The following is a 14,568-nucleotide window of genomic DNA, read 5'->3' as shown; positions in this document are numbered from 1 at the left end:
AAAATGACCAAGAAAAGACACAAAATGACCAAATAAGACACAAAATAACTAAAAAAAGACACAAAAAAGACACAAAATGACCAAAAAAGACACAAAATGACAAAAAAAGACACAAAATAACAAAAAAAAGACACAAAATGACCAAAAAGACACAAAATAACTAAAAAAAGACACAAAATGACCAAGAAAAGACACAAAATAACTAAAAAAAGACACAAAAAAGACACAAAATGACCAAGAAAAGACACAAAATAACAAAAAAAGACACAAAATGACCAAAAAGACACAAAATAACTAAAAAAAGACACAAAAAAGACACAAAATTACCAAAAAAGACACAAAATGACAAAAAAGACACAAAATAACTAAAAAAGGACACAAAATGACCAAGAAAAGACACAAAATAACTAAAAAAAAAGACACAAAAAAGACACAAAATAGCTAAAAAAATACATGAAATGACTAAAATTGTTCCTCTAAACACACAACAACTTCAACAACTAAAAATAGACCCTCAGATCTATTTTCTGGCTCCAGAACCCAAAACATCGTCTCTGAGTCCAGCTGGGACAGAGACTTCCTCTCTGCTCCTGCTGGGCCCCTTTTTCCTCTAAAAGCAGAACATGTGTACACACACATGCATGATCGTGTCCCCGTAAACAACGTGGAGCTTCGTGTTCTGAGTTCTGTTGGAGGACGATAGTAAACAAGATCACAATACAAGAACGAGTTAAAGAGTTAAAGCACTGGTCTCAAACTTGCGGCACAAAAAAGACACAAAATGACTAAAAAAGACACAAAATTATACTTAAAAAACACAAAATTATTTAAAAGACACAAAATTATTTAAAAAATACACAAAACTAGTAAAAAAAGACACAAAAATACTAAAAAAGACACAAAATTATTTAAAAAAAGACACAAAATTATTTAAAAAAAACACAAAATTATTGAAAAAAAGACACAAAGTTATTCAAAAGACACAAAATTATTTTAAAAATACACAAAAATTAAAAAAGACAAAAAAATACTAAAAAAGACACAAAATTATTTAAAAAAAGACACAAAATTATTCAAAAGACACAAAATTATTTAAAAAAAGACACAAAATTATTCAAAAGACAGAAAATTATTTAAAAAAATACACACAATTACTAAAAAAGACACAAAATTATTTAAAAAAGACACAAAATTACCAAAAAAGACACACTATGACAGAAAAAAACTAAATTACTCAAAAAAATAGACAAAATTACTAAAAAGACACAGAATTACCAAAAGACCCCACAAAAGTATTTTAAAAATTAAAAAAAGACACAAAATTACTAAAATACACAAAATTACTGAAAAAAAACCCACAAAATTATTAAAGAAAACACACAAAATTATTTAAAAAGACACAAAATTACCAAAAAAGACACAAAATGACAGAAAATAAATAAATAACTTAAAAAAGACACAAAATGATCAAAAAGACACAGAATTACAAAAAAAACCCCACAAAATGATTTAAAAAAAGACACAAAATGACCAAAAAACACCCACAAAATTATTTTAATTTTTTTTTGTGTGAGACCCGTGTTCTAGATGTTCCAGTTGGCAGGTTCCTTCCAGATGCCCGTCCCTAATTTTTGTATAATTCAGGCAGAATGCTGCTGTGTCCCCTCTGGTCTGGTGTTTCTGTAAAAGCTGGAGCATCATGAATGTTTGATGCTCCACGAGGACGTGACAGACAGACTCCTGTTTCTTTTATAGGTGTGTGTGTGTGTGTGTGTGTGTGTGTGTGTGTGTGTGTGTTTCTTTATAGGTCAGTGTGTCAGGTTGCAGCAATCTCTAAACACTCAGGAACAGAAAAAGAAAGTGTTGTTTATCTGTCTGAGCTGCTGATAAATGCCAGATTTAACCAGCCAGACAAGCAGGAGAGGAAAAACTCCCACTAGTGTTAAATTCTCCGTAATGTGAATGAGTCTGGTGCTTCCTTCACCTCCATCAGCATCCAGACACCCACTGACCTGAATCATCATCAGGCTGCTGATGAATTATTTAACAGGACGCTTTCTTCTATACTGGGAAACTGGTTCTGATTCCTCTTTCTGTGCTGCTGTTCTGAGACACAAAATAACTAAAAAAGACAACACAACAGACACAAAATGATAGAAAATGACCAAAAAAAGAAACAAAATAACTAAAAAAAGACACAGCAACAGACACAAAATGACCAAAAAATACTGAAAAAAGCCACAAAATCACAAAAAAAGACACAAAATGAGAAGACAGAATAACCAAAAAACCCCACAGAAGACACAAAATGACAAAAAAAGACAAAAGATGACCAAAAAAAGACACAAAATAACTAAAAAAGACACAGCAACAGACACAAAATGACCAAAAAAGACAGAATATGACCAAAGAAAGACACAAAGTAACTAAAAAAGACACAGCAACAGACACAAAATGACAAAAAAACTACAGAAAATGACCAAAAAAGACACAAAATAACTAAAAAAGACACAGAAAAGACACAAAAAGACACAAAGTAACTAAAAAAGACACAGCAACAGACACAAAATGACCAAAAAAGACACAAAATGACAAAAAAACAACAGAAAATGACCAAAAAAGACAAAATAACTAAAAAAGACACAGAAAAGACACAAAATGACCAAAAAAGACACAAAATAACTAAAAAAGACACAGGAAAGACACAAAATGACAAAAAAAAAGACACTAAATAACTAAAAAACACACAGCCACTTATTTAAGAGGACGGTTTCCACAGAAGAAGAAGAAGAATTCCCCTTTAAAACACTCTCTCCTCTGGTTTCACTTCTTTATTTTATGGTAAATTTATCCTAAGTGGTTGTATTTATACAAGCTGCTGCAGGCCTGGTGGTTTTTGGTGTTTCTGCCCTTATTGAAGATGATAAAAGCGTCTCTTTGTCTATTGTAATCCCTGTTTCTCTCTGAATGGATGCTGATACCTGTGATTCATGTGGGAATCCCCTCTCCTCTGATATTAAATCCTTTCTCTCTCTGTTGTCTTGCAGATTGTCATCCCGTTCTTCAGCCTGCTCATCAAAGACCTCTACTTCCTCAACGAGGGCTGTGCCAACCGGCTGCAGAGCGGACACATCAACTTCGAGGTACGTTTTTAGTTTAAATCCCCAGAGAGGGAGTTCCCCTCCGATGAGACATCTCACCAGGTTACCCACGCTGCAAAAAAGCAAAAAAAGGTGTTTAAAAACCAGATCAAACAGTAAATCTGAGGGAAATGATCTTGCCGCATGGACAGATAATTTACCTTGACAAGATTTATTAAATTAAATAAGAAATGAACTCTTAAAACAAGAATAAAACCAGAATAAAACCACATAAAACCAGAATAAAACCATTTAAAACCAGAATAAAACCACATAAAACAGAATAAAACCATTTAAAACCAGAATAAAACCATTTAAAACAGAATAAAACCACTTAAAACCAGAATAAAACTACATAAAACCAGAATAAAACCACATAAAACCAGAATAAAACCATTTAAACCCAGAATAAAACCAGAATAAAACCACATAAAACCACATAAAACCAGAATAAAACCAGTTAAAACCAGAATAAAACCAGTTAAAACCCGCATGAAACCATAGTAAAACCATTTAAAACCATAATAAAACCACATTAAACCAGTTAAAACCAGAGTAAAACTGCATAAAACCATAATAAAACCAATTAAAACCAGAATAAAACAATTTAAAACCAGAACAAAACCAAGAGATTTCTTAAATTAAGATTATATCATCTAGAAATAAGCATGTTGAACACTTAAAATAAGAAAGTAACTCTTAAAACAAGATAAATTATCTAACACTTCTAAATCTAAAGTTGTTGTTTTTTTTATCTTGGTAAGAAACAAATAATTGTCAGTGCACTTTTTGCAGCTTTAATTGATCTTGTTTTAAGACTTAATTTCTTATTTTAAGTGTTCAACATGCTCATTTTTTATTGATTTAACAATCTTAATGTAATAAATCTTGTCAAGGTAAATTATCTGTCCATGCAGCAAGATCATTTCCCTCAGATTTACTGTTTTTAGATGGTTTTTAGACTAAACATCTTTATTTTTAGCAGTTTTATTTGGTTTAATTTGGTTTTATTCTTGTTTTAACTGGTTTTATTTGCTTTTATTCTGGTTTTATGCAGTTTTATTCTGGTTTCATGTGGTTTTATTCTGGTTTTATTCTGGTTTCATGTGGTTTTATTCTGGTTTCAACTGGTTTTATTCTGTTTTATGTGGTTTTAGTCTTATTTTAAGTGTTCAACATGCTTATTTCTAGATTTAATAATCTTAATTTAAGAAATCTTGTCAAGGTAAATTATGCAGCAAGATCATTTCCCTCAGATTTACTGTTTTATCTGGTTTTTAAACACTCCTTTATTTTTATCAGAGCACCTCTGACTTCTCTCACGTCTGCAAACGTCACTATTTACTCCACATGGCGACAGACTCTGTTATTTATTCCCACTTCCCTAAAGAGAGTGAGAGAATGAAGAAGTGTGAGCAGAGTTCAGCTGTTAGCTGCATGGAAACACATCTGATCAGTGTTTCCACTGCTGTTAGCTCAGCTTCACTGAATCACAACCTATTTCAGGATTCCTTCTATCCTGGGAAACTGCTTCTGATTCCTCTTCTGACTGTTACACAGTCAAGTTAAACACATTAACATGTAATGTAACAGCAGCTGAGTGTGTTACGTCACTGGGAAGCTTCAGTGGAGCTCTTTAACCCAGTGGAGTCTCTAAAATAACCATAGCATTCATCACATCCAGACTAGAAAACAAAGCAGACCAAAACAAGACACAAAAAGACACAAAATGACTAAAAAAAGACACAAAATGAGAAGACAGAAGAACCCAAAAAAACCCACAGAAGGCACAAAAAGACACAACAACAGACACAAAATGACCAAAAAAGACACAGAAGAGACACAAAATGACAAAAAAAGACAGAATATGACAAAAAAACCCCACAGAAGACAGAAAGTGACCAAAAAAGACAGAAAATGACCAAAAAAAGACACAAAATAACTAAAAAAGACACAACAACACACACAAAATGACCAAAAAACACAAAATGACAAAAAAAAGACATAAAATGAGAAGACAGAATAACAGAACAATAATATGACCAAAAAAACCCCCACAGAAGACAGAAAGTGACCAAAAAAAGACACAAAATAACCAGAAAAAAAGGACAAAAAAAGACACAAAATTACCAAAAAAGACATAAAATGAGAAGACAGAATAACAAAAAAAAAACCCACAGACAACACAAAATGACAAAAAAGACACAAAGAGACAAGAAAAGGCACAAAAAGACACAAAATTACCAAAAAAGACACAAAGTGACCAAAAAAAAGACACAAAATAACTAAAAAAGACACAGGAAAGACAAAATTACAAAATAAAAGACCAAAAATGACACAAAATGACTTAAAATGACACGAAAAGACGTGAAAAGGATTCAAAAATGGACAAAATAGCCCTATAAGACTCTATAGAGTTAAAGTTCACTCACCACGCTCAACCTGGCTTCTTAATCAGAGCATGGAGTTAATTTTATTTCTTATGAATATTAACCTGTTGTTGTTGTTGCTGTTTTGATTTTTCAGAAATTCTGGGAACTGGCCAAACAAGTGAGTGAGTTCATGGCGTGGAAGAAGGTGGAGTGTCCGTTTGAGAAAGATCGTAAGATCCTGCAGTACCTGCTGACGGCTCCAGTCTTCACTGAGGACGGTAAGTTCATCTGGAGAGGAATTAATTATATAGAACTCTGTGCAGAATCACAATCAGAAGATTCCCAAGAAAATATGCTCTGATCGATGCCACAGTAATGTCTCCTTGGAGTGTCTGTTAGTCCAAAAATAACTAATGAAGACACAACAGACACAAAATGACCAAAAACTGGAGTCGTAAAAAAAAACAACAACGTAAAATTAACAAAAAAGACACAAATTACCAAAACATAATATGTAAAAAACATTTTTTAAAACCATGTGAAATGATTTAAAAATTACATAAAACCTTAAATGTTTCCCAGTAGAACACCCAGGAAGATATTTTAAAACAGGAGGTGTAAAAAGACACAGAATTAACAAAAAAAAGACATAAGAGACCAACAAAAATTGTAAAATGACCAAAAAGGACATTATATGACCAAGAAAAAGACACAAAATTACCAAAAAAGATGTGAAATTACAAAAAGAGACACTAAATTGTCAAAAAAAAAACACAAAGTTAGCAAAAACAAATGTAAAAAAAAACAAAAAAAGACTTACCAAAAATTACTTTTTTATATCTATATAACGTTATATATATCTTTATTGACACGTCGCCGTGGATACGCTTGTTAGTGACCTGTCAATCAAAGGTAGCCCCGCCCCAAATCATACGATTCTTTATCTTCTATTTTCTTCTAAATGGGGCCATTATTTACACTATTAACATCAGATTGTCTTGAAGAAGATTTTTTACTAGTGATTGAGACCATAGTGTTGTCCTGAAGAACATTTCTGAGGGAATAAATCAAGTTTTCTCATTTTGCATTGAAATGAATGGACCAAAATGCTTTTGCAGTACTAAAGAAGTCCTGTTACTAAACATCCTGTAAAAGATAAGCAGACCAGCTGATTCCTGCCAGTAACAGTAGATTGTAGAGGTGTGAAGTTGGATAAAAATAACACTTTTGTACATGCAGATATAAAAAAATCCCGACAGAGCGGACCCCAGAATGACTTCCTGTCCCCGCTGAGCCTTAAAGCCACACACACACACACACACACACACCTCTGTTATCAGTCTCCGTCTCCTTTAATCCACATCAAAGTCTGGTGTCAGCGGCTGCAGCTCCGCCTCTTATCAGTCTTATCTCAGACAGACAGGGAGGTCTGTAAAATCCTCCCGACACTGAAGTACTCCGAGCCCATCGACCAATCAGCTGAGAGCGTTCTGCAGCTCTGCAGCCGGCGCTATCATCAGAGATACAGCACTTCCTCCTCTGAGCTTAGAAACACAATCAGAGAGCAAGAAAGTGGAGACTTTTTATTTAAAATGAGAGTTTACTGAGATCATTCAGGTATTCTGAGGAAGCCTCGGGGAAACTTTACCTGTTTTCTAGCCTCCAAATGTTAGAAAAAAGTGACACTTTTTAAATTAATGTCATGGTTTTTGCTTGTTGGAATGTCTCAGTGAATGCTTTTTTAAGCTGTCAATGCAGAAAGCACAGGTGAAAGGCTAGCCAAGTAAAAAATAATGATAAAAGATTGATTTTACTGCTTTATTGCAACTTTTAGAGGTCAAAAAACATGGCTCAATGGAGGAAAATGGTTCAATTCAATAAAGGTAAAGTCTGATTATGTAGTAAACACATCCAGAAATACAAAGAATACACACTGGTTTTTAACAAAGACATTGAGAACACAACATTTAAGTTGCTTCCAAACTTTTGACCTGTAGTGTGTATTATAACTGCAAATGTGAAGTCTGGAATATTGTGTATTGTGTAGACTGTATATTGAGCTTTTTCTCATATTAATTTTTGAAACCGAGGCTAATGACATCTCTTTTTGTTCTCTTTGCAGCGTTGTATCTGGCATCATACGACAGTGAAGGTCCTGAGAACAACATGGAGAAGGACAGATGGAAGTCTCTGAGGTGTGTATGAGCCCCCTCTCTCCCTCTACACACACACACACACACACACTGACACACACACACACACACACACACACACACACACACACACACATTCAAACCTCAAAACCAAGTCTTAACCTACAAACAGTCCTTTAAAGAAGTGAGAACTGGGTAAAATGTCCTCACTTCTCAATGTGTCCTGGTTTAAAATGTGTAATGGTCCTCACTATGTAGGAAGTACAAGTACACACACACACACACACACACACACACACACACACACACACACACACATTCTTGTTCTTCTGTCTTTGTGAGGACCCTTACATGAACCCTAACTTAAACCTAATTGGAAACTTTAAAACCAAGTCTTAACCTACAAAAAGTCATTTTAAGAAGTGTGAACTGGGCAAAATGTCCTCACTCAGTTGGTTTAAAATGTGTAATGGTCCTCACTATGTAGCCAGTACAAGTACACACACACATTCTTGTTCTTCTGTCTTTGTGAGGACCCGTACAAGTACACACTCACACACACACACACACACACACACATTCCCTCGGGGCTTTAGAGTCTTTCAATCACGCTGTCATCCCTCCTCCCTCCGTCTCCTCGCTGACCAGGCGGCCCAGAGGGATGTAGGTCACCCTGCTGCTGACCTCACACACACACACACACACACACACACACACACACACACACACACACACACACACACACACACACACACACACAGAGGTGCTCATCATTCTTCTTTGTCACAGCGTCGCTTGCATAGACACACGCAGAGAACATCAGTCATCTTCACACAATTACATCAAGTGTGTGTGTGTGTGTGTGTGTCTGTGTGTGTGTGTGTGTGTGTGTGTGTGTGTGTGTGTGTGTGTGTGTGTGTGTATGTGTGTGTGAAGATGGATGAGAGAAAGTGTTGTCTGATGGCTGTTAGAGCTGACGGAGGGAGATTTCGTCTCTCTGCAGCATGACATGAACTTTAATTGACACAAACTGATTCTGGACGTTTGGGGGGTTTGTTGTCGTTTGTTGTTTGTTTTTTTGCCGCGGTGACCAAACGTGTCGAGCAGCGATCATGAGATCTGTCAGCAGGGAACACTCCCACTGAAGTCTTTAGATCTATAATAAAATAAAGTGGAGAGATGTGGAGTTACAGCCACATAAAGGAGAGTAGAATTTAAAAAGTAGTGATGATTTTGCAGATAAATAAAATGAGAAAAGGACAACTAGACACACATTAAGCTTCTGTTGATCTGCAGCAATTTTTAAAATATATTTAAAAAATAGTTAAAATAGTTCAAATCCAGCAGCTAGAGAGGGATATGTTTCCCTCAGGAGCTGGAGAGACCAAAACAGAGCTAAAATTAGATTGAAATGTTAACATAAAGACATAAATCCCACTCTACGGATGATGTTTTGATCCATCATCCAAGCCAAGTTTTCCATAAGATTTACTTCAATTTTTATGCACTTTCAGACTTCAATTTAACAAATAAGGAGGGAAAAAGAGCCCCGAAACACGAGACAGACGTGTAAAATATGAGGCCAGTGAAGTCATGATTCAGAGCTGACAGTAACAGACCACACACACACACACACACACACAAATCAGATCTGCTGGCAGGGTCAGAGGTTTCAGCAGGTTTTGAACCCAGAGTCCTGAGAGTGTTTGGTTCAGAGCAGCCAGAGACTGCTGTGTGTGTGTGTGTGTGTGTGTGTCTGAGTTTTGCCTCCCCTGCGGAACGATCTGTCACTTTATTGTAGCCGCGCTGCGTCAGCAGAACGTGCAGCAACACAGACTCTGACAAACTGTTGCTACAGCTCACATTCTGCTCTTTAAAATCACAGTTTCTACCTTTAAAATGTCCTCTGAATATAACGGAAATCTGTTATTTTTCAATATATAATTGAAAATATATTTTGCCATTGGAAACAATTAAGTACAAGTTGAAATTTAAGGCTGCTTGCTTCATTTGAGTTTCAAATCCAGCATAAACAAACACAATCTGAAGCTGCAATTTACAATATTAACAATTTAAAATCGATCAAACAACATTTTTTATTTTGCGGCAGAACTTTTTAAAATGGCAATAAATGCCAAATCAACTCTCTTATGTTGGCAAAAACCTTTTTAGTGTTGATTAAGTTGCCTTAAAATTTGCTCAAATTTTTTTTTAATGTTCTTAAATGTTATTCACCATTTTTTTCTTAAGAATTTTCGTATATGTCTTAGGGACTTCTTAGTTTTCTCACTCAGGACATTCTTAGATTTTTAACTAAGATCAGAAAAACACCATATTTTGGGCTCTCCATACTATAACATGTTGATTTTTGTCGTCCTGTAACATTTTATTCTGCTCGTGTCCTTTGTGTTCTCTGATCTCGTGAAGCTAACATCTGGTTCTCTCTCGTCTCCACAGATCTTCTCTGCTAAGCAGAGTCTAAACTTCTGAACTGAAGAAACCAGAACCAAGACAAACGGCGAGCAGCGAGCCGAGCCGCCGTTGTCTGGACGAAGTATCCCGCGTTGAAGGGAAACGACAATCTGTAGAGTGGCTGCTGAGGATCTTTATGTTCCCCGCAGCTTCTGCTGTTCCTCACCTCTCGCTCTTTGTGCTGTATATTTCAGGACAGCTGTTTTTTCCTCTCTTTGTATGACTTTGTAGTCTTTTTTTTATCAAAGAAGTGCTACAAACCTTCAGAATAAAAGCCCAGGCTTCCTGTCTGGAGCCTTTTTTTCTCTCGTCGGGGTTGTTTGTTCCCCCCTCTGCTACTTTTCAACACATTTTTTCCACTGATGCTACAAAGTTAGCCGCTGGCAGGCTAACTGAACAAAAAAACTACAACGCTACTCGCGCTGGTTCCATAAACCAGCAATGTTTGTATGGAAAACTCTCCCGCAACACTGTTGTTCATCATGAAGCTCCAGCCTTTATTTCTAGTTTTCCTTTTGTGCATCTTCATGTTTCTGAAGGTTTTTTGTTAATTGTGACGTGTAAGAAAATGCACCGGCTGCATTTTAAAGATGTTTGTGTTGTATAAAGTTTAGTGGTTTTCTGAAGCAGGAAGCATGTTGTTTCTCTTTAACACACTCAGGAAGCTTCAACATGTCTCTCTATGGTTAAACAAAATCTACACACTGCAAAAAAGGTGTGTTTAAAAACCAGATAAAAACTAAATCTGAGGGAAATGATCTTGCTGCATGGACAGATCATTTCACAATGCATTACTGCATTTCTACCATTAAAACTGGGGGCGCTGTTGCGTTATTCTACCATTAAAGCCAGGAAAGAGGATACGTCATTTTGTAGTATTTGTAGTTTAGTAGGAAATTCTAAATTAAAAAGACAGTTTTGGCAGAATCAAACCATTAAATTCCACCTATTTTCGGTCTCTTGAATTTAATTAAATTAAATTATAGCTATTTGGATTAAATGTTTATGAATAATTGTCAACACGTCAAGATAAAATACTTTTTAGGTAGGGTTTTTTTGTCTTTTGTGTCTTTTTTAGGCGATTTTTTGTCTTTTTGTTTCTTTAGATATCTTTAGATTTAGAAGTGTTAGATAATTTATCTTGTTTTAAGAGTTAATTTCTTATTTTAAGCGTTCAACATGCTTATTTCTAGATTTAATAATCTTAATTTAAGAAATCTTGTCAAGGTAAATTATCTGTCCATGCTGCAAGATGTCCCTCAGATTTACTGTTTTATCTGGTTTTTAGACCAAACACCTTTTTGCAGACGAAGGACTTTTAAGAGCCTGTGGAGCTCTTCATGTGAAGCGTCCTGAGGTTTTAAATGGAAGGTGTGCTGATAGTGTGTTTCTGTTCCTGTTGTTCCTGATAATCAGTGTTAAAATAGCCCCTCTGCTGCTGCTGAAACCTTTCATACTTTCCTCTTTTGTTCCTGCTCTGATGTAGAAAATGAGTGTGCTGCCCCCTGGTGGTTCAGTCTGAAAAGTGAATAATGTGAACTGAGGATTTCTGTTTTAAACCCTTAAACACACATGCTAAAAGTATCCTTTAATGTTTTTTATTTTTCATATTATTAAAGAAAAAAAGGACCTGCATATTTGTTTTATTTATAAATATTTGTGTAGTCACATTATGCCAATATTTACTATTATTTTATTGTTATTTAATTTTGTACGAGGTACATAACATGCTTAAGTTTTAGTAGCTCAACTATTATTTTTATATACACGTTTGTTTGTATGAGACACTTATTTTTCAAGGTACGAGCTCCGAGTATGAAGTCGACCGACTGATCCGTGTCGTTGCCTTGTTGCTCCTGTTGTTGTTGTTTATTGTTTATTGTGTACATTGTGTTTTCTTTCTTTTCCTCCCTGTGTTCATTTGTATTTGGACTGTTGAAATGGAATAGAGGAAGCGTTTATACATGAATTAGTAGTGTTTAAAAGAGCGTTAATAAAAGAATGTTTCAAAGAATCAGCTGAGTCTGTGGCTTTGTTCAATGTTTATGATAGAATATGGGACAAAATATATTACTTACTGGTTTTAAAACCTTTCCATGACATCAGGGGTCTAAAACTCAAAATGACCAAAAAAAGACACAAAATGACAATTCTTTAAAAAAAAAAAAGGGACGAAATTAAAATAAAGATACAAAATTACTTAAAAAAGACACAAAATGACCAAAAAAGACACAAAATTACAAATACTATGACTTTTATTATGACATTTTGACGACATGCTATACAATGACTATTTTCATGACATTTTGACGACATGCTGTACTAAGACGTTTTGTATGACATTTTGACGACATGCTATAATATGACTTTTTTTGTGACATTTTGACGACATGCTATACTATGACTTTTTTCATGACATTTTGACGACATGCTGTACTAAGACGTTTTGTATGACATTTTGACGACATACTATACTGTGACTTTTTTCATGACATTTTGACGAGATGCTATACTGTGACTTTTTTCATGACATTTTGACGACATGCTATACTATGACTTTTTTCATGACATTTTGACGACATGCTGTACTAAGACGTTTTGTATGACATTTTGACGACATACTATACTGTGACTTTTTTCATGACATTTTGACGACATGCTATACTGTGACTTTTTTCATGACATTTTGACGACATGCTATACTATGACTTTTTTCATGACATTTTTACGACATGCTATACTATGACTTTTATTATGACATTTTGACGACATGCTATACTATGACTTTTATTATGACATTTTGACGACATGCTATACTATGACTTTTTTCATGACATTTTGACGACATGCTATACTATGACTTTTTCATGACATTTTGACGACATGCTATACTATGACTTCTTTCTTGACATTTTGACGACATGCTATACTATGACTTCTTTCTTGACATTTTGACGACATGCTATACTATGACTTCTTTCTTGACATTTTGACGACATGCCATACTATGACTTTTATTCTGACATTTTGACGACATGCTATAATATGACTTTTTTCATGACATTTTGACGACATTCTATACTATGACTTTTTTCATGACATTTTGACGACATGCTATACTATGACTTTTTTCATGACATTTTGACGACATGCTATACTATGACTTTTATTATGACATTTTGACGACATGCTAAACTATGACTTTTTTCATGACATTTTGACGACATGCTATACTAAGACGTTTTGTATGACATTTTGACGACATACTATACTGTGACTTTTTCATGACATTTTGACGACATGCTATACTATGACTTTTTTCATGACATTTTGACGACATGCTATACTATGACTTTTTTCATGACATTTTGACGACATGCTATACTATGACTTTTTTTCATGACATTTTGACGACATTCTATACTATGACTTTTGTCATGACATTTTGGCGACATGCTATACTATGACTTCTTTCTTGACATTTTGACGACATGCTATACTATGACTTCTTTCTTGACATTTTGACGACATGCTATACTATGACTTTTATTCTGACATTTTGACGACATGCTATACTATGACTTTTATTATGACATTTTGACGACATGCTAAACTATGACTTTTTTCGTGACATTTTGACGACATGCTATACTATGACTTTTTTCGTGACATTTTGACGACATGCTAAACTATGACTTTTTTCGTGACATTTTGACGACATGCTATACTATGACTTCTTTCGTGACATTTTGACGACATGCTATACTATGACTTTTTTCGTGACATTTTGACGACATGCTATACTATGACTTCTTTCGTGACATTTTGACGACATGCTATACTATGACTTTTTTCATGACATTTTGACGAGATGCTATACTGTGACTTTTTTCATGACATTTTGACGACATGCTATACTATGACTTTTTTCATGACATTTTGACGACATGCTGTACTAAGACGTTTTGTATGACATTTTGACGACATACTATACTGTGACTTTTTTCATGACATTTTGACGACATGCTATACTGTGACTTTTTTCATGACATTTTGACGACATGCTATACTATGACTTTTTTCATGACATTTTTACGACATGCTATACTATGACTTTTATTATGACATTTTGACGACATGCTATACTATGACTTTTATTATGACATTTTGACGACATGCTATACTATGACTTTTTTCATGACATTTTGACGACATGCTATACTATGACTTTTTCATGACATTTTGACGACATGCTATACTATGACTTCTTTCTTGACATTTTGACGACATGCTATACTATGACTTCTTTCTTGACATTTTGACGACATGCTATACTATGACTTCTTTCTTGACATTTTGACGACATGCCATACTATGACTTTTATTCTGACATTTTGACGACATGCTATAATATGACTTTTTTCATGACAT

At 34.6% G+C, this 14,568-nt stretch overlaps 1 protein-coding gene across 1 annotated transcript in view; it reads left to right on the top strand.

Moving 5' to 3' along the window:
- Window positions 1-11,188, top strand: part of rasgef1ba (RasGEF domain family, member 1Ba) — a 54,114-nt gene extending 42,926 nt beyond the window's left edge. The window contains exons 11-14 of the mRNA XM_059336240.1: window positions 3,048-3,143; window positions 5,667-5,790; window positions 7,635-7,707; window positions 10,123-11,188. Coding sequence (XP_059192223.1) covers window positions 3,048-3,143; window positions 5,667-5,790; window positions 7,635-7,707; window positions 10,123-10,147 — 318 coding nt within the window. The 3' untranslated portion in view covers window positions 10,148-11,188. The remainder of the gene's footprint in view (window positions 1-3,047; window positions 3,144-5,666; window positions 5,791-7,634; window positions 7,708-10,122) is intronic.
- The last annotated feature ends 3,380 nt before the right edge of the window (window positions 11,189-14,568 follow it).

This window comes from Centropristis striata, chromosome 7, assembly GCF_030273125.1.
Source record: "Centropristis striata isolate RG_2023a ecotype Rhode Island chromosome 7, C.striata_1.0, whole genome shotgun sequence".
Classification (NCBI taxonomy): Eukaryota; Metazoa; Chordata; class Actinopteri; order Perciformes; family Serranidae; genus Centropristis; species Centropristis striata.
Note: the sequence above shows the minus strand (reverse complement) of the source record. Positions and strands in the feature narration are given on the sequence as shown.